At 42.9% G+C, this 25,749-nt stretch overlaps 2 protein-coding genes across 5 annotated transcripts in view; both read left to right on the top strand.

The window, feature by feature from the left end:
- Positions 1-95: 95 nt before the first annotated feature.
- On the top strand, positions 96-15,379 carry INPP5K (inositol polyphosphate-5-phosphatase K). Of its 3 annotated transcripts, XM_061363425.1 has the most exons (14): positions 96-204; positions 2,206-2,527; positions 2,692-2,799; positions 3,505-3,613; positions 6,097-6,213; positions 6,539-6,711; positions 7,557-7,668; positions 8,224-8,333; positions 8,881-8,907; positions 10,573-10,765; positions 11,003-11,140; positions 11,285-11,360; positions 12,089-12,193; positions 12,724-15,379. In XM_061363425.1, the coding sequence occupies exons 2-13, from the start codon at positions 2,253-2,255 to the stop codon at positions 12,148-12,150; spliced, it is 1,500 nt and encodes a 499-aa protein (XP_061219409.1). In that variant the 5' UTR covers positions 96-204; positions 2,206-2,252; the 3' UTR covers positions 12,151-12,193; positions 12,724-15,379. The 3 variants fall into 3 exon arrangements, with proteins under 3 accessions (XP_061219409.1, XP_061219410.1, XP_061219411.1); XM_061363426.1 differs by lacking the exon at positions 8,881-8,907; XM_061363427.1 differs by lacking the exon at positions 8,881-8,907 and having other exon boundaries at positions 11,285-11,371.
- A 2,469-nt stretch (positions 15,380-17,848) lies between these two features.
- Positions 17,849-25,749, top strand: part of MYO1C (myosin IC) — a 52,182-nt gene continuing 44,281 nt past the window's right edge. Inside the window, exon 1 of one of the 2 annotated variants that reach the window (XM_061363409.1) lies at positions 17,849-18,496. In XM_061363409.1, the coding sequence (XP_061219393.1) occupies positions 18,422-18,496 (75 nt within the window). In that variant the 5' untranslated portion in view covers positions 17,849-18,421. Of the gene's footprint in view, positions 18,497-24,201; positions 24,594-25,749 lie in introns of those variants that run through there. The other variant, XM_061363408.1, reaches the window with a different exon arrangement.

The following is a 25,749-nucleotide window of genomic DNA, read 5'->3' as shown; positions in this document are numbered from 1 at the left end:
TTCCTCCGTCCCGCCCTTGTCACGAGGGCCAATAGGAGCGGGGCGCTGCCGGCTATGGGCGTGGCCTCTCTGAGGGGAGCGAGGAGGCCGCGGGGCCGGGCCGGGAGAGCGGAGGCCGGGGAGCCCGGTGTCCCCTTCCCAGCGCCTCCCGGCCGGGTCCATGGGCATGGAACCGGGGCACCGCGGTGTCGTGAGGGAGCTGAGGTGAGCTGAGGGGTCGGTGTGAGGGGAGCTTGGGTGAGTACGGGGGCGAAAAGTCGCTAAGTCGTTACGCAATGAGGTCGGAATTAGCGAAACTTGTGTTTTTGCTCATTAAGAGGGAGTTTTGCTAATTGGGGGTGTTATATAGTCATATGGAGTAAAGAAAAGCTAATCTGGTTTGAAAGCGTCGGGACTGGGAGGCTTACTGAGTATTGTTTGGGTCCTAGGGACTTGCCAGAGACCTACTTAGGTTTAATGAGGGCATTAATGCGATTTAATTTAGCCGCTGTCTCGAATGTGTCGCTTTTGTGAGGAGAAAGGGGCTCGAATAACTCTTTGGCTACTGTTTTTACAGTGATTTTACTTTGTGTCTTCATGTGGCACCTCCTGAGGTGGTAAGTTCCATCTGCTGAGGTGATGGGTTGTGTGGTATCCCACACCGTAGGCTTGGTTCTGTATAGGACAGTGTCTGTATTGGGAAAATAGAACACCAAACAGCACTAACGTTTCCTCAGAGAGATTCAAATCCACCTTAATGCATTATTATTAACGTGGAGACCCTAAAAGATTCTTAACTATTGAATCACGTCAGGAAACAGCAGTTTGCTTGTATTTAGGAATGTGTTGGCAGGGCGTACCCGAGCCTGGGCTCTGGTGGTAGGGAAAGCTGCTGGAGGATGTTGAGCCTTTTCCCTTTGATAAAGGCTGCTCTTGTGGCACCAGTGAAACCTGGTATCACTCACGTTCCCTCCTTACCATGAGAAGTGCTGCTGTGGCCTCACTGCAGGTTATTTGCTTTGCTTTGCATGGATATTCATGGAATCACAGAATGGTTTGGGTTGGAAAGGACCATAAGATCATCCAGTTCCGCCCCTCTGCCGTGGGCAGGGACACCTCACACTAAACCATGTCACCCAAGGCTCCCTCACGGTTCAGTCTTTCCTGCAGACATTATAAACTCCAGTGAAACTGAACTATTAGGGATGTTCTTGACATTTGTACCAGTTAAACCTTTGGTATAAACTCTGGTGCTGCAGTTTCCCCCCTGTTCGTACCAGCATGGACACTGGGCACTTTGAGGAATATGATTTCTGTCAGTAATAAACGAAAACCTCAGTATTATTTCAGTTTTGTTTAATCAGGTTATTGCCTTTACAGAAATAGTAAGTGCGGTGTTCCCAAGTGATACATCTCTGGCCGAATTACATTTGCAGCATAAATACCTTTTCCTTCCTTTTTTCCCCTTAGAAATATGTTTTAGAAGAGCTTTTGGCTGACTTCAGTGTAGTCTTACAAAGAGACTCTATTGGTGAGAGAAATGATGGATCGTTTTAGGCTGGTGTGCAAGGTCATTTTCCATTGTGTCACCTTGAGCAGGATGTGGGATAAAAACATGTCCCCAACAGTGGATGTATTGATGAGATTCACTATTTAGCTATCATTTAATAGCTAACTATTGACTGATAATATAGAACCCTAAGATGGATGGGAAATAAACAACTTATTATCTCCTAAGCCTGTCTGACCTGTAACAAGACTGACTGTAAAGTGAATCCCCTTTTTAGAAGCTCTGATGTTGAAATTACCATCTTATGAAGAAACAGTAAGTCAGAGAACACATGAATGCTTCTGGCAGTGCTGGAGGAGAGCAGCAGCTCTGCTTGGTGTTGGTCAGAACTGTGCGTTTGCATGTTTGGGAGCTGGAGATTATATTTCTGGTAGCCTACAGCTGGAGGCACATGATTGATTCAAATCAGCAATAAATTCTTTTAAATCTTGAGCTTATAGGATTAACCACCTTAAATCTATTACGAAGAAACAATTCCCTGTGTGAGGTAGGATGTGATTGCAGCTTTTGTAACAATCCAGTGAGCGTAGTGGTAATGCTACAGGCTTTTCCAGCCTTGCTGCATCTGCATTTGTCCTGTTGCTTTAAAAGCATCTCACACACAAGTGCAGACTTGATCTGCAGGACCCTGGGCCATCTGCTTCTTACATACATAGGATTTTAAGGAGCTGGTCCTTCAAAGTATAGCTACTTTTTGGAGCACATGGCATCACACAGCAGTGAAGATGCATGTCAAGATTCATCAGCTCTATCCCTGTCCGACTTGGAGAGCCTGCACCACGTCCGCAGCCGGTCCGCCAGTTTCAGCAGCACTGGGTCCAGTGGCCGTTTGCAGCTCCGACAGCGAGTAGCCCAGCTTATGGCTTGTGTAGAGGACATCAGCTCCGATGATGAAATTAATGAAGAAGTGTCCCGCACTCTGGATGAAGCTTTCCTTATCTGGGGGAAAAAGCTGAAGGATAAATTGCAGGAATTCAGGTTTTGTTCCTTCTAGTTGCGTTTGTGGTGCTAGCTATTAAATAAATTTCTGACTGTTCAAAAGTGACAGAAAGTTGTTTTCTGTAGGTAGATGCTCTGTGGGGGAATTTAGATGCCCTTAGGGTTTAGTTTTAGCACTGGTTTTATGTGATTTTTCTTTGTAGACTACACTTGGTTACCTGGAATGTGGGAACAGCTTCTCCACCTCCTGATGTCAGTAGTTTACTTCAGCTCGATTCACTGGATGCAACTATGGATATGTATGTTATAGGGTAAGTGTATATTTATATATATTAAAGAACTTGCTTTGTAAGTTTATTGCAATACTGCTCAATTTCAACAGCTTTATGTGTGCTTTGGGACGACTGTGCAATGTGAATCACTGTCTAGGAGATGGTTTGACATTACTGCTAACAGAAGGTGAACAGTAGAGTTAGTGACTTAGAATAGAGATGATTTATAGCAAGAAAAGCTTTTCCTTTGTGCTGCTGTTCCATGACAAAATATGGAATATGTTCTTTTCCAAACACAGTCTTTGGCTGCTGTTTTCTTTGTTGGCATGTGAAGGCATATTCATTTTGATATGAAAGTCATCCAAAATTCAGCATGTTTAAAACATATTAGTTCAAGTTTATTAGGCACAAGTTGCCATCATGCTTTACAAACTCTCTTGAGGTTTTGAGACCTGGCAGTCAGGTTATTTATGATAACATCTTTTGAGTCTAGCATTGCCTTAAACTCTGTTTTCAGCTGTATATAAGCTGCTTTAACTTGGCTTTTCTCAGTGTTAAATGTGTTAGATTGTGGATGGGTTAAACTGCTTGTCAGTGAGAAACTGAACAGCAACACATTTCTGAGTTATGCTGTTATGAGACTTACGAGAGCCCTGTTAGGATGCTGTGCTCTGTGTTCCGGAAAGGTTGTATGAATGCTGTCAAAACCAAGTGATACAGTATGAGTAATCTTGATGTCTTCAGCTTACAGGAGGTAAACTCAAAAATCACAAATTTCCTGTCTGACTTGGCATTTGATGATCCGTGGAGCATCTTCCTCATGACTGTATTGTCTCCGTTGGGATATATCAAGGTAATTGATGCCATCTCTTAAGTGCCACAGCAGTAAAGGAAAATGTCTTCCCCAGCTCCGTATAGATGTTTTCCTGTCAAGCTTTTCATAAAAGATAAGTTAATGGTGTTTTTTGCAGGTGTCAGTCACTTCCATGATGCACATATGTTAGAAGTGATTCTTCATCACACTTGTTTTGTCTTGGCTTGTTGATAAAGGCAATTTAATTTTTCTCTACTAATATTAGTGACCTTAATTTTAGCAGTAACAATTGGACATGGATTTTTAGTTCCCATTTGGAACGGTTGGGCAATTTTGGTGCTTTTGTAGCTCAGCTGACAAGCAGCAGGACATTTCTCAGATACGCTGGCAACAGCATGTGGAAGTACTGCAGAACCTGTGATGAATAGAAAAATACCCCTGTCATAATATAAATACATTCTCAAGGAACAGAGTAATGAAAATGATTTAAAATGAAATACGATGTAAACTTACACTCAGCAACGCTCTGGTGGTTTAAATGACAAGATTTTTGGTAGTATCTGGGGCATAAGATCAGCTAAAGTAGTGGCTATTTTAATAATGCGAACAGTAAACATAGGAGGATATCCTGAATTTCCCTACTATAGAGATATTAAAACCTTTTGAATGTTATATTGGTTTCCTAAAGCTGTATTTCAGGGTGATTTTGCTGAGATGGCTGTATTACTGTATTATGGACTGCATGCCAATCAGACTGAGTAGTTGTGCCATTCTTTTAACTGTAATTCAACAAAACAAAGGACCCACTGGGATTTATAAAAAGAAAGAAAAAACCATTGTTCATTCTGGTGTAAGGCATTGCTGATAAACAGTCAAAATCTGGCTGTGGGCTGACAGTCAGGCCCTGTGTACAGGCAGTTAAAGAGAATTCCTCGTGGAATGCATGGTTGATTTTGAATTCCAATTTGGAGATGTGGTCCTTTGGACACACTGGTGAAAGGATGCTGCCACCTAACGGTTTTCAGCAGGACTTGATCATCTCTTCACAATAAAGCAACTGTCAGGACAGGTCAGAATCAACACAGGCAGTGAGGAGAGCTTCTGCTAGGACTTATCTGGGAAGCTGGCAGAGGAGGAGAGGAGCAGTTACCCACTCTTTGCTGACCTGTGATAAGGTTGGATGTAGAGGGGTAGTTGTCATCCTTGGGGCATTGTGCCCCTTCAATAACGGGTCTGTTTACAGAGTGCTGTGGTGGCTGAAGTCAGTCAGTTCTTTCCCCATAAACAGAATCATGTCCCCTCTGTGGAAGCTTTTTGCTTGATTTGGCACTAAGTATTGGTGGGAAGAGCCCTGGTTCCAGCAGAGGAGGGATCCATTGTGTTTGGATGTTCAAGACCTACAGAGAAAAGAGGCTTCATATGAATCTTGAGAAATATGTGAGGACTGGCCCACAGCAGAATGAAACATAGCAAATAAAGGAACTGAAAGATCTTGGTATCTCCTGAGCATGGTTATGGAAAGGAGAATACTGGTTTCTCCAAATGTCTGAACAGACACAAATATTTATGCATTACCTAGTAACTGTGATCCATCATTTGAATATACTGCTGAGTATTTGTTGGGTTCAAGGAGAACATTAACACAAATTCTGAAGTCATTTACTTGTGTAGATATGACAGCAAAGAGAGGAGGAATTCTGTTTTAAATTGGGGCTGAGTTTCTGTGCTTCCAGCATTTGCATAGACAGTGTTATTCTTAATATCAGCTTTTATCCTAATGTAGTCTTTCTCTAAGTTCATCCAGCATAAAATTGAACTACAATTCTTCTATTTCAATGTCTGTATTTGAAATTGGATCATTATCATTAAAACAAACACTTAAAATGAATTTTGTCTTTCATGCCAGGACAATTGTAAAGTTCGTACATTTTTAATGAAGAACAAGATTGTTTAGGCTATTTCCACACACACTACAAAAACACCCCAAACCACAAAAAACCCAAACAGTATCTTAAACATCTTTGGAACTGTTTGGTAAATCAGCTTTTACAGGCATTGCAGGCAAGAGTTACTGCTATTTGCAGCTTATTGGTTTTGCAAACGCCCAGAATTGAATGCTGTGCTTTTTAGGCATTTTAATGGCATTTAGAATAATGTTTTTTCTGCTGAAGGATGTTTCAATTTTAAGAAGAAACAGAAGACTGGTGAGGCAGAAGAAAGGTCCTTAAAGATGTTTGAGCAAATACACCTATTTTGAGGTCCACTTCAGATTTGTAACATAATGTTGCAACTAATTACTCTCTCAACTGATTAGTTGAGAGATTGATCAGGACCGTTTATAAGCAAGTGTACCATAAGGATGTGTTCTGTTCTTCACAGCACAGTGCTGAAGCCAGGCTTGGTGAGGGAATTGCATAGCTTCTGCTATGGCATTCTGCACCTAAACGCTCTTATGAACTAGATCCAAGGAATTCCAAATACCTCCCTGGAAGTGATCACTCTCTCCTTTGTGTCTCCTCCAGCTCTCCTCCGTTCGCATGCAGGGATTGCTACTTCTGATCTTTGTGAAGCATGTCCATCTGCCTTTCATACGGGACCTTCGTACCCAGTTCACACGCACAGGGCTCTATGGATACTGGGTGAGGAAGTGTCTGAGACTTGCTTACCTGGTTCATTATGGTGGTGTGTGCCTCTGCATGGTTTCATGGTGGGAAGGAGGATAGATGGGTTACTTAAAAATGAATACACTGTCTAGTGAGACTCACTTGTTTGAAGCTTGTATGCAAGTGCACAGCACAGACTATAATTTTACTGACTTAATAACTGATACGCAGCTTGTGTAGGAAGAGATTCAATTCATTTAAATCTAAGTAGCAAGATTGAAAGATATATAGGTGGTGGTAATAGCTACATTTGCAGGTGTTGACTGTAGTTTCAGAGAGCATTGTTCATCTTCCACACCAGGGCAACAAAGGAGGAGTCACCATTCGCATGTCCCTCTATGGTCACACAGTTTGTTTCATGAACTGCCACTTGCCAGCTCACATGGAGAACACAGAGCAGCGACTGGATGACTTTGAGAAAATTCTGGAAATGCAGTTTGAAGGAGAGAATATTCCAAGTGCCTTGGAACATGAGTGAGTTGTTCAGACCCTCTTTTGGCTGTAGTGGTTTTATCTGTTCTAGGGTAAACTCATGCACTGAAGAGTTTGGAGTTTTCATCCATCATTTTAATTTTGAATGCCTTTTCGCCTTGACCCTGAATCCTGTGTGGAAAAGATAACCTGAAAGGTGGAGGTCTATTTTGCAAGACTGTTCTCTTCCAGTCTTGAATTGCGTTAAATCTGTTAGTGTATATACTGCACATATCTTGTGCTAGAGAGCTTCAGAAGCTAAAGCCCATTTATACCAAAAATCCTAAAGCTTGCTATTAAACGTTTATCTTCCTCCATTATTTTCAAAGAGGAGTTAATTTACGTGAAAAAACAGCTTTCCTGTTGTTTACAACATTGCTGATAATACACTCCAGTGCTTTGGAGTAATTTTTTTCCTAACAACTATAGAACACCCAAGATGCATCCCTGCTTCCCAAGGCACTGAATCAGAGCTCTTGAGTTAGTGCATTAACGTAACCAACTGCTGCAAAGATTGAGAGGTTTGTGAATGATTTTACCTACCATTAAAACTTAATTCTAACTCTGATGGAGATGTAAGTCATTAGAAGCTAATTTTCAGGCAGTAACGAACAAGCAGCAAGTATCAAGTGATCTATTTTATATTTCAATTCCCTTAAGTTTTTGTTTAGCAGCAGGTGATCGCTGTGTGAGTTTATCTGTAGCTCCTTAATGTTTGTTGTTTAAGCTGTAGATGAAGTAGTGTAAGTGATTAGAGCACCTAATTAGAGTAATGGCTCGTATTCTATCGAGTTCTTCCCTCCTGCTAATGGGTTCCTATAAATCTTCCTTGGGTTTTTGCCTTTAAGTGTTCTCTTCTGGTTTGGAGATCTGAACTTCCGGATCGCGGATTACGGCATACACTTTGTCCGGGAATCAATAAACAACAAGCGTTACAATCTGCTCTGGGAAAAGGACCAGGTACGATGTCTTAATGCATTTGGGGGATTGGTTTGGTTTGTTTTTAATGCACACAAACACTGTAGTTAACGTTACCTCTGGAGTTTCTAATGTCTATTAAAGAACACAAGTTCAGAGTACACATGAGGTGGAACAGATCTGGCTGTTCCCTCTCTCCCTTCTCAGGCATAACCCCCAATCAACTGCAGTCCATTTCTGCTTTTCTTTAGTTTCCTACTCATTTACAATGCTTGTGTTTGACGTGTTCTTTGAACTTCATGGCTTGTGATTTGTCCCTCACCTTAATGTCTTCTCCTTTTTTTCTTCTCCAAAGAACTGTTTTTAAGAGAGGCTTATTCTGGAATTTGTTGTGAATAGAACTGCTATAAAACTTTAACAGATCATGCCAGGAGTTCTGGCAGTAGCAAAGAGGCAATTCTGAATTTACCTTTCCATCTATATTATATTAACTGGGGTATTGGATTATTGGAAGACGTTTTCTCATATCCTTTCCCAGTTGCCCATTGAGCTCTGATTTTAAACATAATCTTTTAAAGTTACTTTTTCTTTCTGCAGTTAAATATGGCTAAAAAGAAGGAAGCATTTCTTCAGGAATTCATAGAGGGTCCTCTGCACTTTAAACCCACCTACAAATTTGACCTTTATTCGGATGTATATGACACAAGGTAAAAGCATAGCAGATGAGTTTAGACATGGAATATTAGAGTGAATGTAGTGCTTGGGCAAATACCACTTTATTAATGAGTGTACTGGTTAACTGGGACTATGGAGCAGTTCTGTTAGGCTCATTCAGTGCCAAATCAGAAGAAACGAATATATCTGGCTGAAGAAGCCTGAGTCTACTGATTGCATCAGGGGGGAAGTGGTGAAACAACCCAGCTTTCTTTTTGGAAAGACTGGATTAATAGAATAAACCAGCGTTTGTTTAAGCCAATTCTTTTTTGCTTGTTAATACTAAAAGTGCCCTCTGGTGTCAGAAATGAGCAAGGGGAGGAGAGAACTGGCTGCAATTTTCGTTTAAGCATTTCATTTGACAAGTTAATGTAAATCTGTCTTTATAAATTATTTTAAGTTGAAAACTGGTTAATTTAAGTTTCCAAGTTTTTCTCTGACACTGAAATCTGTTGTAAAGTATTAGTCTTTGTGTTTCAACAGAAGGATAAGTTCCTGTCCAAACAGGGGTTTTGTACTGATCTTTTTCTTTACTTCCAGAGAGCAGAAGTCCCTCTTTTGGTTTAAGTAAGAAGAGAACTTTCTGGATTTCATAGATCAGTAAATATTTCAAAATCAAAGCAATGCTCCTGGCTGAGCTTTTGATTTGATTTTTGTGAAATATTTGAAAATCAGTTGACAGCTGATTTTCTTCAGGGATGTTCTGAACATGTCTGGAAGCTGCAGTGTTATCTCCTCTGCTGTTGCACTTAACATTGGAAGCTTATTCATTTGGATCCAGAGACTTTTTACACTGTAATTGAGTGTGAAAAGATATAATGGAACCAGAAGTAAATCCAGTTAACAAAAAGTACTTATAATAATCCAAACCTAAACATTCTAGGATGATTCCTAGAACCATAGCCTGTATTGGCTCAGTTAAAGAACAAAAAACATGTTTGTGCATACTGTGTGCATTCTGCTGCTCTTCAAGCAGGTTGGATGGGGGTGCTCAGTAGACATCAAGGTGAGCTCCTCAAAAAGTGTGCATTGTATGAAGCACACAGCATTTTGTTATCTTCAGTGTGGATTTCGAGGGTTTGTTTCCCATCTATTACACCTTTTCTTCTCTAAAACAGTGAGTGTATTAGCTTAAGCTCTTGGTTTGGTATTTTCTTGCACAGCAGAGCAGACATCTGGCAGCTCAAAGATTTCTGTCGGTTTATAGAATTCCTGCAGTAAGTGGGATATGGCCCTTTAGCCATTTAAAATCTCTCCACCTTCTTAAAGGTGAGTCAGACTTGATATGGGAAGGGGTAAACAAAATATAACTAAATGGCATTTCCAGATTATGGTGATTCTGATAGATATTAAACTGACAGTTTTCCTTATACATCCTGATCATTAGCTTCTATAATTCAATCCCGTCCATTCTAATTCCTCTTCCATAGGGTATGATCTTTTCTCCATTTCAATTTGAAGTGATACATCCATACAGAGAGTTGCTATTAAGTCTTCCTCCCACTACAGAGAGACCCAGGAAAGGCTCATGTCGTCTGTTGTTACTGATATGGTATAAAAGGAAACTCTGAGTTATAATTACAGTTTGATGCGTAGCACACTTGCAGGCTGCAGGCACAACTGTCTTGATGATAGAATTCTTCTTTTATGATGGGACAGCAGTAGCTTGCAAACTTGAAATGTGGGCTAGTACAATGTAGAGCAACTTGAAATACAGCAATTATTAGTTCAGGCTACCTGAATTTGCCTGTTTTTTGTTGTTGTAAGAACCCTGTTCTCGAATGTTTTGAGTAATTTTAAACATCATTCACACTCTTCCCACATCCTCCATAAGGTTATGCCTCTTTTCTCTAATAACTGCATTTGAAGCTTGGGGCAGTTGCTGCATTATCTCAGTGTTCCTGCATGTTTTTATGGAGTGGTTTAGGAGAAAGTATCATTTCCTGGATGAATCCAACTAACCCACTGAAATTCCCTTCTCCCCTTCATTTTACTCCTCTTTCAGAAACCTGTACAACTTACCTGTGGTAAAAGGAGTTGAGTTCAAATTGAGGAAACCTTGCTTGTAAAGTATGTCGAACAGAGCTGTAAAATGAAGCCTGGATGTGATTGCCTTCTCTTATTAATATACATCTGACAATCTTTCAACTTTGAATAGATCTTTCTCAGTATTTTTAGCTTTTGGCAGCTGTTTTTCGCTTCTCATTTTGCCTTTACCTTGCACTCTTGCAGTGAGAAGAAAAGAAAGCCAGCGTGGACAGACAGAATCCTTTGGAGAGTGAAGAACCTCTGCCAGCATGCACCAAAAGGCAGCGAATTCTCTGAGGAACAGCAGACAATTTCTGTTACTTTGCATAATTATATCAGTCACATGAGCTATGGCATCAGCGATCACAAACCTGTTACAGGAACGTTTGGGCTTGAGGTGCTTTCCCACTTACATCCTTAAGAAAAAGATGCTTTTACTCAGTGTTGCCTTACAGAAGCTGGGATTAAGTCATAATCTCTGTTTCATTCTGATTACAGTGAAGGCAACAAATGGCTTTCAGGTTATTTCCATTCAGTTCAGGGTCCCACAGCAGATGTGGCAGAGAATAACTTGAAAAGAATAACAGAAAGCATGACAAACATGACTCACTTGAAGCTCTCTTCTTCTGTCTAGTTGAAGCCTCTTGTATCAGAACCTTTGGTCACACTGAGTCCTGAGGGCGAGTGGAGTGCGGAACACGATGTTCTCATCAACTATTCTGCAGTGCCTGAATTCCCAAGCAGTGCTTGGGACTGGATTGGCCTCTTCAAGGTAATGTTACCTCATCGTGGCTCTTAATGAAGATGGTGAATATAACTGGAGGAGGTTGATAGACTTCTGTCACAACTTCGACTTTTCCAGGTAACAGGTTTTGGTTTCCTTCAGCAGGCCAATGGTTTCCATCTTTCTTTGCAGGTGACTTTCAAGCATGTGAATGACTATGTTACATATTCTTGGGTGGAAGATGATGAAATTTCTTCTAACAAAGATGGTAGTAAACAAGTAAGCCCCAGTGGTATTTCTTTCTAATGTTGTTTCCCTTAGAGTAGTGTTTAAGGTCTGTTTGTTTCATATCCGCTTTTTTGCATGTTCTGCATCCTCTTTCCCAGTCAAAGCAAATTGGAAGTGATATTATTGTTTAAAATCCCTCTTTCTAATTCTTAGTGATTTCCAGGTAGTGTAGCAAACCTCAGGTGGGATCATGTTGCTTAAGGGAGTTCATGAAAAAGGAATTTATTGCTGTAGTGACTTTTCATTGTATTAAAAACTACTGTCTTTTTGTATTTTGGTTTCTGCCACTGAAATAAGTTACTGGCCATTTTTTCGTCTTTTAAAGTTACTTGATGTAGCCTAAATATTTATTATGTGATTTTCATTACAGTTGTAAGTATATAATGTTACGTTCATTATGCTATTCCATGTAATACATTGCCACCAGGAGGCAGCTCATCTCCCTCCTTTCTGCCATGTGGCCTTGCCCCTTCCCCTGCAACAGCTCTGGGTTTCTTCTTGCTGAACCCAGTCAGCTCACTAACATGGGAAGGGATATTCCCTTCATGAGTTACTTTTGTCTTCATCTTTCTTAGCTTACATTTAGCTTTACACTTGCTTATAAATAGTAAATACTGACTTTTGTGGTGTCCTGAGTAGCAGAAATTGCTTTTTTGTAAGCTTTCTCTGTGGAAGTTGCCCATTGCCTGTTCTTGCTCTTGTTGACAGGTTTACATGAGTGCTGCAGAAATACCAGATGTAGGAGGAGAATTCTTGCTTTGCTATTATAGCAATAATCTGCAATCAGTAGTTGGTATCAGCCAGCCTTTTCAGGTAATGTACTGGGAAGCTTTGCTTAATGTTGATATGAGTTTTACTTTGTGTGCAGCTGAACATAGCTGTTGGCAGCAGAAGTAATTGGAAAAAGGATATGTCCTGGCTAGCATCCCATGAAAGAATCTGCTGATGTCCTAGAAGACTCTTGAGTAACTATTATAACAATATGTTGTTGTAGTGAAATAAGAGGAGTTTCTCTCTGTCAGCTTTCATTATTGGAATTTCAGGCTCTGTCATGTTAGGTCCCTGGTTTCTGTAAAGACGAGAACTCACCTTACCTTAAATGCTGACAGGTTTCTGACAGGCTGTGAGCTCCTTATGTTCTGTGTAGATTTGCACAGAAGTGTTTCTTATGTATTCAGTGAAACTCCATTACCTTGGAGGATACAGTAAAGAAAGTTCCTGGTATATCTCAGTGCTGCTGTTCATATTTTTCTCTCTGCATTGATGAGAAACATCCCAGAGACCAGGCAAGAGAGTGTTTCTGAACATGTTAATTTGGTTTTTAATTGCTGTCTTTCTTCCAGATTCAGCCTAACAGAACATTAATAGGAAAGGAGCTGCCACAGGAAGAGAACAGTTGGATGCAGAGACCTGACAATCTGGAATCACACGACGAGTTCTGAAGCAGAAAGGGCATTTAGTGGTCCCGATTCAGGAGTCAGATGATTCTTTATGTCTTAGTAAGAATAAAAGCTTATAATCAGAAGATGGAGTAAGACAGTGCAAGTAAGACAGGTAGGATTGTTCAGAAACTTTGTAAGCTCATAGGAGATAATTTATTGCAGAAACAGGTATTTTTATTAGTCTGGAGAGAGTAATTCTCTTGCACTGGATAAGAACCATAGAAGTAGCACCTGCTGAATGCTGTATGTTTTAAGTTGATAGACATTTCTAGTACAAGGATTTAAGCTAAGGAGGTTGTGATCTGTATTAGATTTTTGGGCTTGCTGCTTTTTTGTAGAGGATATTTTATTTATGACACAATAGTTACTATATTGTAACCTCTCAATCATCGATTTCCAGATCTTGAGTTTAAATGAAGTTATTTAAGAAGTTATTTATTAGATAGAGCAGGTTTTAAAGTTTTATTTGCCTTTCAAACGTTAGCTGGTTGCCTTTGGGGAAAATCATGTAGCAACAGGTCACATGAAAACAACATCTTTGGAGTGTGTAAAGTCTCTTTTGGTGGTAGATACCATTTCTCCATGCCTTACTGATAGCTGTTTGTAGGATTTTCCAATTCTCACTTCTCCAAATTGAGATACATTCATCAAAATGTGCATTTCCTGCTTTTTTATAAAGCAAATTAGCCATTTGCTTATTGCATTTTTCCCTCTGATTTAAGAGAATTAAAATAACCAGGATCCCACAGTTTCTGACACCAGGTGAGCAGAGCAGAGTTCCTGAAGCACTGAGTGGCAGAGCTCATGGTATTAACCCCGCCTGGTTTCTGTTGTCATAGTGAGTTTGGAAACATAAAGTCAAATTTAAGTACTTCCCTGGTACCATCCTGCCATATCATTGCTACTCTTACTACAGAGATGATGTGAATTGTAAATGAGGAATTTCTGTGGAACAGATTCTTTCTCATGGCATCATCTCTGCTATGAAAATTGTAAATCTCTACAATTTATAGCAATATAGGACCTGAAAAATTCCTTCTAGAGGTGCTTAAACCTTACTGTATCTTCCCACTGGAGGGTGGAGATGGACTAAGAAACATTACGTACCTTTAAAAACCTGAAAGGTATGTAGTTAGCTACAGAAATGGTTTTGTTTCTTGATGTGGAAATGGAGGTCTGTGGAAAGGATTGGAAGAGACACCAACACTCCATAGAATTTCAGAGTGCAGTGCTGGAAAAGAGCACTTGTGAGTCTCCCATGTTGTAGATACACAGCCTCAATCTACCTACCATGTATGGTAAGTAGAGTTAAGTTACTGAACACTCTTCCGTTGCTTATGGATGGAAGAGAGAAAGTTTGGTTCACATGGAAGAGCAAAGCAAAGGATGTTGTTGCATTTATGCTGGAATATTGCTTCAGAACCCAGTGGATTCCTTTGTGCTCTTTTCCTCAAAGCCTTAGTTTTTACAGGATTCTTTTGAGATCAGAAGTTAACACCTTGATGTGACATTTGGTTTGCAGTTACTTGCTTACAGCATTCACTGTATAAAGTCTTCCAAGGTCTGGGTGTCTTTGTATGCTGTGGAAACTGTTACATAGGCTAACTGGGTAGGTAGTTGCAGTGTGGAGTTTAGCAACACTTGACTCTGTACATTTTAGTTAGTGGTATCTCAGCCGTAATGCTTGGTGTTGGGAATTGTTTCCAGTTGTAAGTAGCAAGGGCAGGTTCAGAGGATACTGTGTTCATTGCATGGATTGAAACTGTGTAAACTTGAGGTTTACACTCTATACATTCCTCTTACACTTTGGAACAATAGGAGAATCAGTTTTCACATCTGCCCTGGTCTTACAAGAATTAGTTTTGCACTAAATCCGTCAGATATGTGACTTTATGGCAGTTGAGGGCATCAGACAAATACCTACTGAATTGCAAAGGACTTCTGCAGTTCTCAAATTGTACTCTCTCCGATTTCACTTGTGGAACTATGTTACCATGCTCCATGCAAGGAGATTGTGTGGAGAACTCAGAGAAAAGTGGTGTTTGTATTCCAGACCGCAGCTGGTGATTTATTGTGGACCAAGATCCGGTTTCTTCTAATCAGGGTGCATCTGCTGTTCATGAGCAGCTCAGAGGGGGAGCCATACAGCCGCTTTACATGGGCGAGGAACTCAAGATCCTTAATGTCATGTGAGAGCTGATAACCCTCTCTCAGTCACTGGACACAGAAGCTGCATTTTGTAAACTAATCCTTTGACCCACAGGACTTCACTGAGAATGCCTGCAGCAGCTGTGATTGAATCTGTTTCAGTGGTAGTAGGACACTGCACACAACTGGGTACTTCCTTCTACAGTATTATGCACACAGGGGCACTTTTGTTACTACTGTTACCTATGGTAGCTTTCCAAACTATTCCGTCACCTGTAATGATGCAATTTCTGATGAGATTTTCTTAAAACACCTTTCATTGGATGCTATAACCACTGGAAATGTTTTTATACTCACATGGTTTCTTTTCATGTACCACTAAAATAAATCCTGGCAGTGAAGTGTTCTACATGGCCTCGACTGATTTGAGAATGAGCACGTTGGGTTGGGGAGGGGGGGGAGCATGAACTGGTGCATGGTGAGCTTTCTCCGTGGAACTTTGGTCATGTTTAATGCACCCGTACAACAGTATTCCAGTGTTTTAGAACGGAATTCTGGTTTGGATCAAGGGGGTTTGATATTTCCTTGTAAAAATGCTTAAACTGCTTTCTCAATTTTGAAGTCCAGATTCTTCTAATTTCACTTTTTCACAGTGAATATTTCACAATCTGGTTCGAGATGTCTTTATTCTTGTCTCTGTGAAAGATCTGCTACATCATACTTCATATTTCAAATTTTATACGTTATAATATACATTTGCTATCACATCATTTCCATCTAAGGGTAACTTGTGGTTCTGGGTAACCTGATCTAGTTGAAGCTGTCCCTGCTCATTGCAGAGGGGTTAGACTAGATGAGCTTTGAAGGTGCCTTCTAACCCAAACCATTCTATAATTCTATATGCCTACCAAGGAATGTTGTCCAGTATAGCCTTATTTGACTTCCATATATTTCTGATTCCTGGCTAGCTCAGGATGTGCAGGGTATCATTGCACATAGATAGTGCAGCTCTCTGTAAACAGGAAATACTTCCAAGATGTCTTGCGTGTTTGTTAGACCCTAAAAATACATTCAGATAAAGCCCATTGTTTCTACTGCTGCTTCCTTCTTTGCTCTTGGACACTGAGTGACACTCAGATGAACTTGTCTGAATTAATGTACTGCAGTGGAAAGGCCACTTGAGCAAAGCTTGAATTAGGTTTTCCTTGAGAGAGGAAGCCTTTTGAGAACTCTGCCTTACTGACAGTATTTCCGATGGCCCTTTTTGTCCTTGGATATAGGGACTTGTTACTTGAAAGGGATTGAAACGAAGCAAATTCTTCTGTAATAACAAGATACAAAAATCCTGGTACTCATCACTGCATGGTGTTATTTAACTTTATAACTCATGCATTAAGCAGGCAATATCCTAGTCTCCTTGTAGAGAGAGAGAATGGAAATGTTTTTGTAAATATGGAAGAAGTGTTTGAGGCCAGTTTTCTATGTGCACAGTCTTTAACTCTCTTTAGGCATAAATTCAAGCACTGAAGAGTTGTGTGGTGCACAGCAGTGCAGAGTGAGTTACTCTGTGTGACTAATTTGTTGAGCCAAGGCAATGGCAATCCCCACCCAATGGATCTGTACAGTGCACATTTAGTTCCACTGGAAACTGATCTATTTGGGAACTACCCTGAGTTTGTCTCTTTAATTGCTTCAACTTAAGAAACATCAGGTTTCTGTGCGTGCATCCCACTCCCTGTATTACAGTGGAGCTGTCATCTTCCCCTTACAAGGTCTCTGCAATTAAAAGAACATCTCCTATGTGCAATCAAGAAAGTAGGAAGAGAAGTCTGTGTGGGAGAGTCAAGCTCAGGTTGGAAGGATTCCTGGAAGACAACCTCAGAATGCAGACAAGTGAGAGGAAAGGCAGAGGTACAGGAAAATCCTGAAAATCAGAATTTGCTGGCACCACAAAGAGAAGAAAAACATGATAACAGGCATTTTAACCTGTGACCCTTTCTTGGAAACTGACAGTTATCAAATACCAGCCCCAGCAGGGAACGGTTCAGCATTGCTTATCAGACAGGAGCTTCACTGTAACTGCAGTTGGAAAGTGCCTCAGCAGAGTCCACACCCCGTTCCCATTCCCATCTTCTGTTTTGTTCTCTCACATTTTTCACCCTTTGTCTGCTTTCTTTATCCTTTCCTTTTTTCCCCTCTTGTTCTCACTTGTAACCCATTTTCAGAGAGATTTTCTTGCACGATTCTGGTCTCGTGAGTCACAGAATCAGTTCAATTAAACAGCTCTGGTGGTGTGGACTACTCCTCTTTGTCATTTCTCTGCATAGGAAGGGTAGATAAGAGGCTATCTCGCTCTATGTGTTGCTCCACGTTACTTAGAGTTGGGTGGGTTTGTTTGGGGAAGTGACAGTGATGGTTTCTTCAGATGTGATAAAATCTTTTTCAGTATTGGGAAGTGGTCAAGGAAATACTTATTGGACTGCAACCATCTTGTATGTAACAGCTAAGGGATGTTAAGAGTAATTCCAGGTACACAACATGGGACAGTGACAGTCCACCTCCTTTCAATTACAGAGCAGAGTGGTGTTCCCTGTATCAGTTCTGGAATGCCAGGGCTCCATCATAACTGGATGGCTTTTTTGACAAGCAGCATCTGGAACTGGTTTGTAGTAGAGTTAAAACTCAAACGTGGCTATTCCAAGAAGATAGAAGGCATTGTATCCTCACAGCAGGTCTTAAAATACCTGACATTTAGCCTGATCACAAGCAGTACATCTTCATCTGTTGAGGGTCTGCAAAGGGAGGGTGGTAGGATTACATACTGCATGAATGGATGACATGTCTTACACCAGTGTTCACCACATTTCATATTCATAGTAGGAATCTTTGTACAGCAAAGTACAAGTTAATTTCCTTTGCCATGATCAAAGATTCACTTAATAATGATTTAGTTCTACAGCAATTTGAGGAACTTCCTGTCCTTACCATGGGAGCAATCAGTATTTTCCATTGCTCTGTCTCTAAACCAAGGATCTGGGGGGCTGAGAGGAAGAATCTTCTACATAAAATGTCTTGGTAGATGTGTAAAGTCTGACATATGATTGTTTCGTGCTAACACCTCTGAACCAGCATCCGGACTTTTCTAAGCCCATTGGGACTAAAGTGGAACATCAACACTTTGCGGCAATAAACACGAACATAAATTCAGGCTTCTTGGAACTGTCTCAACACATTGTAACCCATGGAAGCTAGTCTTGAACTCAATTGTTGTTTCAACTCACACCTACACTTGGTATAAATACAGAGGTTCGTCTCTTCCTCTCGCAACAGGGCTCTGAACCCAAGATTGCAGTTGGTTGAGGTCTTCTCCCAGGCTACTCGGGTGCTCCTGCGCTTTGAAACCAGAACTATCCATAAAGAATAGAGAGATGCACTAACTTCCCTGGGAAAAATGGAGCTGCAAATTGAACTTATTCCTACAGGAGAAATCATCCGTGTGGTTAGTCGCAATGGAGGATGCAAGACTGTAAGCCTGTTTTCTTTATTGTCTTTTTGACCTTCTCATGGTGGTGGTTATCCGATAACCAGCTTGGTCCCTCCTGTTCTGAACTAAGGGATGTTGGCACAAAAATGTGCAGGTTCTGTGACACTGGCTGTCATTGGGGTGCCTGTTGCTGTGTTGTGAACAGTTTTCTCTTGCTAGGATGAAATGTGTAGCCATGAATATTCATGTTGAGTGACTGGAAGTGTAGAAAATGATTAAAAAGTGTTTCCTATAGAAATGCTTGAGTATACCAGAGTTGCAATCAGTGTTTGGTCTGGCCATATTCATTCTATTGGAATTCTGGAAGCACTTTCCAACTACAGAGGAAGGGAAAGAGCTTTGAAGAGTGTTTTGATCCTCTTCAGTATTGATTGTCCATGCTGCCACTGGGTTCGTGCCCTGAATGTGATAGGAAGGTTCACACATCAGGAATTCAGTGGTAGAGGAAGATATAAGTGGAGTGTTACTGATGGTTTGGGTTGGAAGTTCCAGCCCCCTGCAGTGGGCAGGAACACCTTCCAATAGACCAGGTTTGTATGTGAGGGATGGAAAATCCCTGAGCTGATTATTTCTGGTTTGATGTGGTGGACATCAAGAGCTAGGTGCTTTTCTAAGGATAATTTCAGTTTTCAGTATTGAGAATGAATGGGAATCTGTGTGTTTTGCTGCAGGATGTTCTCTAACTGCATTTGTGTCCTTTTTAAAGGAGTTTAAAGAGAAGGAACTGCACAGAGGCGCTTTAAAAACATCCCTAAGTGAAACCTGGAATTTATATCTCTTTGTAATAGGTACTTAGAAACTGTCATAGAGTTCGGTTGTAGCTGCAGGTTGTGGTGGGCAGAGGCACTTCTTGCACCTCTATGTGTGTTGCTCCAGTTTCCTTATGTTGTCTTTCTAGTAAATAATGTGAAACTCCACCTGAAGGTTAGCAAGGACATTGACTGTGCAGGTGACAGTTGTTGGGTCGAGTCAGAGATACTCAGAACTGGAGAGAGGGATGATTCTGATCTTCTTTGGGTTTCAGTAACTGATCCAGGAATGTTACTGACTCACTTGTAAGAGGACACTGGTGGGACTGAGCTGTCTTTCCCAGAGAAAACTGTTCCTTTAAACAGTATCCGAACTAGTAAGTGCCAGCATCCTGGGAGACATCAGAGAGACGATGTATTAGTTCAGCTTTCTAAGAAGTTTCAGTTACTCATAAACACCCCATAAAACTCCAGTTTGCTGCTTTGAGCACAGCAGTGTGTGTTTGTCAAGTACTGCTGCTGTTGCAGGAATGGCCAGAGGAGGGAAGGGTCTGATGTGCTGGGCACAAACAGAAGCTTGTGGTTGACAATACTTCAAACTGCTGCACGAGTGGCAAGCGCAGAGCTGCATTGTTGCAGCTCAGCGTGCTTCAAGCCGTTGGAATTCAATGCGTGCAGAATTCCCTGTGGATCCTGCACTGCCTCCGCTATCCCACACATGGGTGAGATGAACCGGGCTGCCTGTTGCCGCTTGGAGAAGCCAGAGACCTGAACTTGCGGAGCATTCTGTGCCTCCGGGGAGTCACTGCAGAGTGACCTTCACATAAGCACACCCTGCTGCTGATTCCCGCAGCCAGGAGGGAAGCACCATCAGCGTCCGCGGTCCGGCTGCAGGACACAGGTGCAGCAGCGGGGAACCCCACCCGCTTATCCGCAGGATGCGCTCCCGGGGGTCCCCGCTGCCCGCCCCGCGGGGCTGACGGCAGGTGAGGGCGGAGGCAGGGCCAGGGCCGCGGCCGCGCCGCCCGCGCTCACTCCGCATGCCCGGCGCTCGGACATGCTCACTAGCGGCACGGCGCGGCGCGGGCTCCCGTGGGCAGTCACCGCCGAGGCGCTGGCGGAGCCGCCGCAGGGCCCCGAGCAGCGCGTCCCGGAGGGGGGCGCGGAGCCGAGGTGAGCGCGGTGCGGTGCGGAGCGGAGGGACGGGAGCCGGGAGCGGGGACCGGGGCCGCACATCCGCGCCCCCTGAGCGCGCTGGGGAGCGCAGGGGATCGGGCACATGGCCGCGGGTCGGGGGCTGCGCCCGGAGGGGGGGAGCCGGGGAGGTACCGGCTGGCGCCCTGGGGAAGGGAGGGAGGACGGACACATAGAGGCAGACGGACGGACAGAGACAGCCGCGGCTTGGCCGTGCCCCCGAAGTCGGCGACCTTCCCGGAAACTCTAACGTTTCCACGGTAGAAACAAATGAGCCTTTGAGAGCAGCCGGCATCCCGCTCCCTGCCCTCCCCTTCCGTAGCGTTACTGAAACGCGCTCCGGTAACGCTTCCCTCACGGGATCCCAAACGCTCCTGCCTGGGACCGGGTGAGCCCTGCCGAGGCAGGAGGAAGGTTGGAGCGGAGACGGGGCCGTGTCGCTGCCGGTGTGCTCGGGAGGACCTGCCCGGTTCTCCTAAAGAAATGCTTTCTGTCCATACCGAACTTGTTTTTCGTGCTGCTGTGTGTTTATGAGCGGTATGATAGTGCTTCATACTAGAACAATTCTGCCTTTACATACGCTGGAATAGTTCTTCCTCATTTGCTAGTGCGTGCACAGGTGCCTAAAAGCACTTTGTGAAGAAAGCTCCTTGTTCTTAGTCTTCTCATAGGTGTTGAACGCTGTAACTTCTCCAGCTTAGACCCCAGGTCTGCACCCCACTTACACTCCAGGGTCCTCATCTGTTGTGCTCCTTTCTATGCCACTTTTCCCCTTATCGTAATATACCTTAGCGCTTAATTGGTTTAAGTGACAGGGATCTGTGGAAGGAATGAGGCTCTGGGCTGAATGAATGTCTCATTCTAGTAACTTGAACGTTCCACGTAAGCTGGCTTGATCTGCATCTCATGCTTGGGAGGGTTACAGAAGGAAAGTGGTTGTGAGATGCAATACAGAGATTATTGTGGTCTTTATGCCTTCTGTGGCGGTTGCTAGAGGTGGAAAGCTTCTCTGCAACAACTTGTAGGTGGCAGCTGCCTGGTTTCAGGGTTTTAGATAGTGACACATGAGTAAATGTGCTTGGTTGGTGGGACAAGCTGTGAAAACAGCACCACATCTTAGAGTAAGTGGGAAGAAAAGTGTTAGTCTTTCATCTCTTTTTGGAGCAATAGACAATTACCAGTTGTCAGCACCTTTTCAAAACTACTTAAGGTCTGCAGAACTTAAGAGTTCTTAAGTTTTAAGTAAGCCCTGATATGGCAACCACTGTCATAACACCGGGGGATTTTCAGTGATGATGCTGGGTGTAATCCCGTGTTGTAGGGAGGGGCTGTGTAAATATAAATCTCTTCTATTGTGCCTGGCAGGGACCAGTGGAGTGCTGGGCTGTGCTCGTTTGTCCTGATTTATCATGGTATGAAGGGTGGATAGGTGTAGATGCCTTTATGCAGAGATGAGATGGTTTTAGCCGTGTTCCAGTTGTATTCAGACATTTGGGATTTTCCTGGTGTTTGTAGTGTCGTGTTCTTATGAGACTCAGCTTTGCTGTGCTGGGAATTGCTTTCTAGGAAGTGTACAAATGCATTTATCATTAACAAAATAGACAGTCTGCACCAAATGCAGGAGAAACCAACTGCAGCAGCTGGTCACAGTCACAGAGCAACATCTGAACTGCATCTCCCGTGTGCTTCAGTCCATTCCCTGCTCCCTCAGCCGAGTGCTCTTTACCTGGCAGTTCTGAATAGTTCCAGCATGGAAAATGTTGAGGATCACTGAGCTGGAGCACTTTGCCTCCCAGGTTGGAGGAGGTATGGGTGAGGGATGTTCACAGTGTGCTTTCAAATAACTAATGCCTTCTGTAGGACAAATTCACACTTGGGTTACTGGTACTGCAGAAAAGGAGGTGCAGAAAACGCTAAGTGCAGTGTGTTTTCCTAGGGATGGTGTGTCCTACTGCCCTGTGTAAGTGATGCAAGTGGAACTAAATCACTTGTCCCTTCATACAAGCCAAAGAACCATTTGTAAAGGCTTATTGGTGTGTTCCTAAAACGTTGCTGTGGGGAAAACCATTTGTATTGTGCTTTGGCTTACCTGTATCAATGACAGCCAGATGTGGTTCACTTCTCAGAACTGATCCAAGTGGAAACAGAGCAGGCAAAACAAATAGGGAATTCCTCTGAAGCAGCTTATGGTGTAAGCACGTGAACATCTCTGCCTGCACAACGAATACAATGGCACAGGAAGAAATGGCTGGGATCAGGTGGGGATTGCCCTGGTGGTAGCAGCAAAGCTTTTTACTGGCGTAAAGTGATTGCAATTATAGCATGTTTGTCTTCCATTAGGGGTTTTACTGTGTTGCACACTGCTTTATAACCAGCTCCTGAGTGATGTGGTAGGCTTTCACTAGGACTACTACCCCTAACTTTGACAGAAACCCTGCACCTCACCTTCTGCCATCTTTTCTGGGGGATGAGGTTTGCAGGGTTGTCTTTGTGAGATTGTGGCAGTTCTTTTCCTGCCTGGAGGGAGCCACTTGGACTGATGGAATGATTTCCCTACTGGAGATTATCTTGTGCCCTCCTCTGCATACCTTACTCCTTGTTGATGCAGCAGCAGGGTAAGGTTGGCCAGCTCTTCCCAGAAAGCATTAATGAGGATGTAAGCAAGCAATGTGGGTAGATTTGAAAGGCTAAGTACCATTTGTAATGACAGAAGGTTCTGAGTGGACAAATCTCAAGTCATTTGTTGCAACTGAGTCATGTTCTGTGGGGGTGGCAGGTATGGTAGTCTTTAAAGCCCTGCCCTGTGTTACTTAAATGCTCTTCAGGGAGCAGCAGGGCCAGTACCTTGTCTGTTAATATATATCTTCAGTGTAGTCTGGCCTATATTAAATCTCTGTACTGGAAGGCAGTAAAGCTTAGTATTTAGAACTCCTGGGACACTCATGCATGCATGGCTGGCTCTTCCTGGCAGCTGTTTAGGAAAGTACTTGGTCACATGCGGGGACAGGACAAGGGGAATGGCTTTAACCTGCCAGAGGGGAGATTGAGATGAGCTCTTAGGCACAAGTTCTTCCCTATGAGGGTGCTGAGGCGCTGGCACAGGGTGCCCAGAGAAGCTGTGGCTGCCCCATCCCTGGCAGTGCTCAAGGCCAGGTTGGACACAGGGACATGGAGCAAGCTGCTCTCTAGTGGAAGGTGCCCCTGCCCATGGCAGGGGTTGGGACTGGATGAGCTCTAAGGTCCCTTCCAACCCAAACTCCAACCCAAACCCTCTGTGATTCTAAATGAACAGCCTCACCGGGACACTCACAGCCCTTTAACCAGTACATTGACCTTGGTCCAGCTTGGCCACCGCCCTTCCTGTGATTCAGTTCAGCTCCTGATAATAAATGCACATAGATTTTTAGCATTTGGCAGTACCTTTGGACTGCTGCAATATTTGCCTTGTAGGCAGGAAGGTCCTGGAGCTGCGAGATACACCAGCCTGCAGTTACTGGGCAGTTTTGTTACCAAATGAGCAGTGTCGTTGTTAATGGCAAAGGAATGTCAAAATGTGTTCTGATTTTAGCCAGAAAATGCATAGTCTGTGAATGACAAAAAAATCTTCCGTCTGTGCTGTCTAAAAAGGTAACTTCGTTTTCCTTTCTCTGTAACAGAGCTTTCTAAAATCACTGCTAAGCAAAAGATGCAGCTGGATAAAACCACAGTTTTGCTGTTGGGATGCAGGCTGGACCTTACAGCTACAGCTGCTTTAAAAGGCTGTGCCTTTAAATTTATGTTGGCAGTTTCTTCTGAAGGCAGTTTAAAGTTTACTGGGGATATTTGGCTCTGTATTTCCTCATAGTGTTCTTGTATCTGACCAGAGATTTCACCCTTACAAAAGGTAATAGAGATGTGGTCCTAATCTTTGAGACTCTGTGGACTCATCGCTGGAGAAACAGCCTTTGTAGTGGTTTTAAGGCTTCAGGGAAGCCTTTGTGCCTTAGCAGCTGAGGTTGCATTTCATTAGTTGGAGTGATCTGTGGTGCCTGATGCCAGCTGACAATCACCAGGTGTATTGGGCCATTTTACTAATGAAGATGGGGGATTATGGAAGGAGCTGTAATTCAACAAGAGAACAGTGTCAGAGGATATTGGTGAGCTTACAGCTGCGTTTTTCTTCTTCATTACCATATAGTCAATATACCCTGGTTGTCTTTCTGTCTGTGTTCATTAACACCTGCTCTAGGTGGGCTATTCCTGCCCAAGAAAGAATCATCTTTACATCAGAGTTATAATGACAAACTGAGACCAGAAACTCCACTCTTACTGCTCATTGTGGCTGAAGGGTCCAGTTAAGTCAATGTCCAGTTCTGTCCTAAGGAGAAAGTGATCTGTTTGGCTTTTGAGCAAATTAAATTCCACTGAAACAGTAGAATTGGCACCACAGAAGTAGGAGGAAAACTATTTTTCCATCCTGAAGTGTGCCTTTGTGTAGTTGTTGCGAGTTGGGCCTTTTCAACTCACGAACAGTAACTAATAACTTCTACATTATACAGCCCACACTGAGTCATTGTTTACTCAGGGAAATGACTCTCTACAGCCAGACTTGTTTGCTAACTTTAATAACTGAAATATGCACCTCCACACATCACAAGGCAGCACACTGTCATCAACATCTTGGGACCAGAAGCTGATACAGACACCACCATACAACCTTCTGTTACAAACAGTAGTGCTCCAGTTCGGGTTCTGACTGCAGCAAAGGCTGATGTGTCCAATGGTGCAGTTTGGAGAAGAGGGAAGATTTCTTGCACAAAATTCTTGTTGGGTTGTTTTTTTCCTAGAGTTTCATTGAACTTTTCAAATTAGAGACCAGGAAAGTCTCTGTCCACAGTGCTTGTTGTTTGAAATAACAGCTTGTCTTATGCTCTGAGGACTTTTGGAGGCTGTTCAGAATTGCCTCTTCTGCAGCTTGGGAGGGAAAGCCACACCTTTGCACCAGGAAGCCAGGAATTCCTTCTCTGACAGAGCTGGAACTTAGACAGCAAAGCAGATGTTTCTTCTGCCTTATGTGAACACTAAGTTCAGCTGTGAGCAGTTTTCTTCCCTCCTTACCTGCTGGTTTGTGTTAGAACCTTCTTGTGTCACAGGTACCTTTCCTACCCACCATTTATTAAGATTATACCAACCATTAAGATTATAACAACCATCAGGGTTTGGATCCCTGATTGGTTTTGGTGTACAGACCAAGCAATGCCAAGTGCACACAACGCAATATAATCAGCTTTCTCCATTGCTTTGTTCCTGTGG

This window comes from Neopsephotus bourkii, unplaced genomic scaffold (genome assembly GCF_033783945.1).
Source record: "Neopsephotus bourkii isolate Nb327-2 ecotype Australia unplaced genomic scaffold, CSIRO-AGI_Nbou_v1 NB_1154, whole genome shotgun sequence".
Taxonomy (NCBI): domain Eukaryota; kingdom Metazoa; phylum Chordata; class Aves; order Psittaciformes; family Psittacidae; genus Neopsephotus; species Neopsephotus bourkii.
The sequence above is the reverse complement of the archived record's forward strand: the minus strand, read 5'-3'. Positions and strand labels throughout refer to the sequence as shown.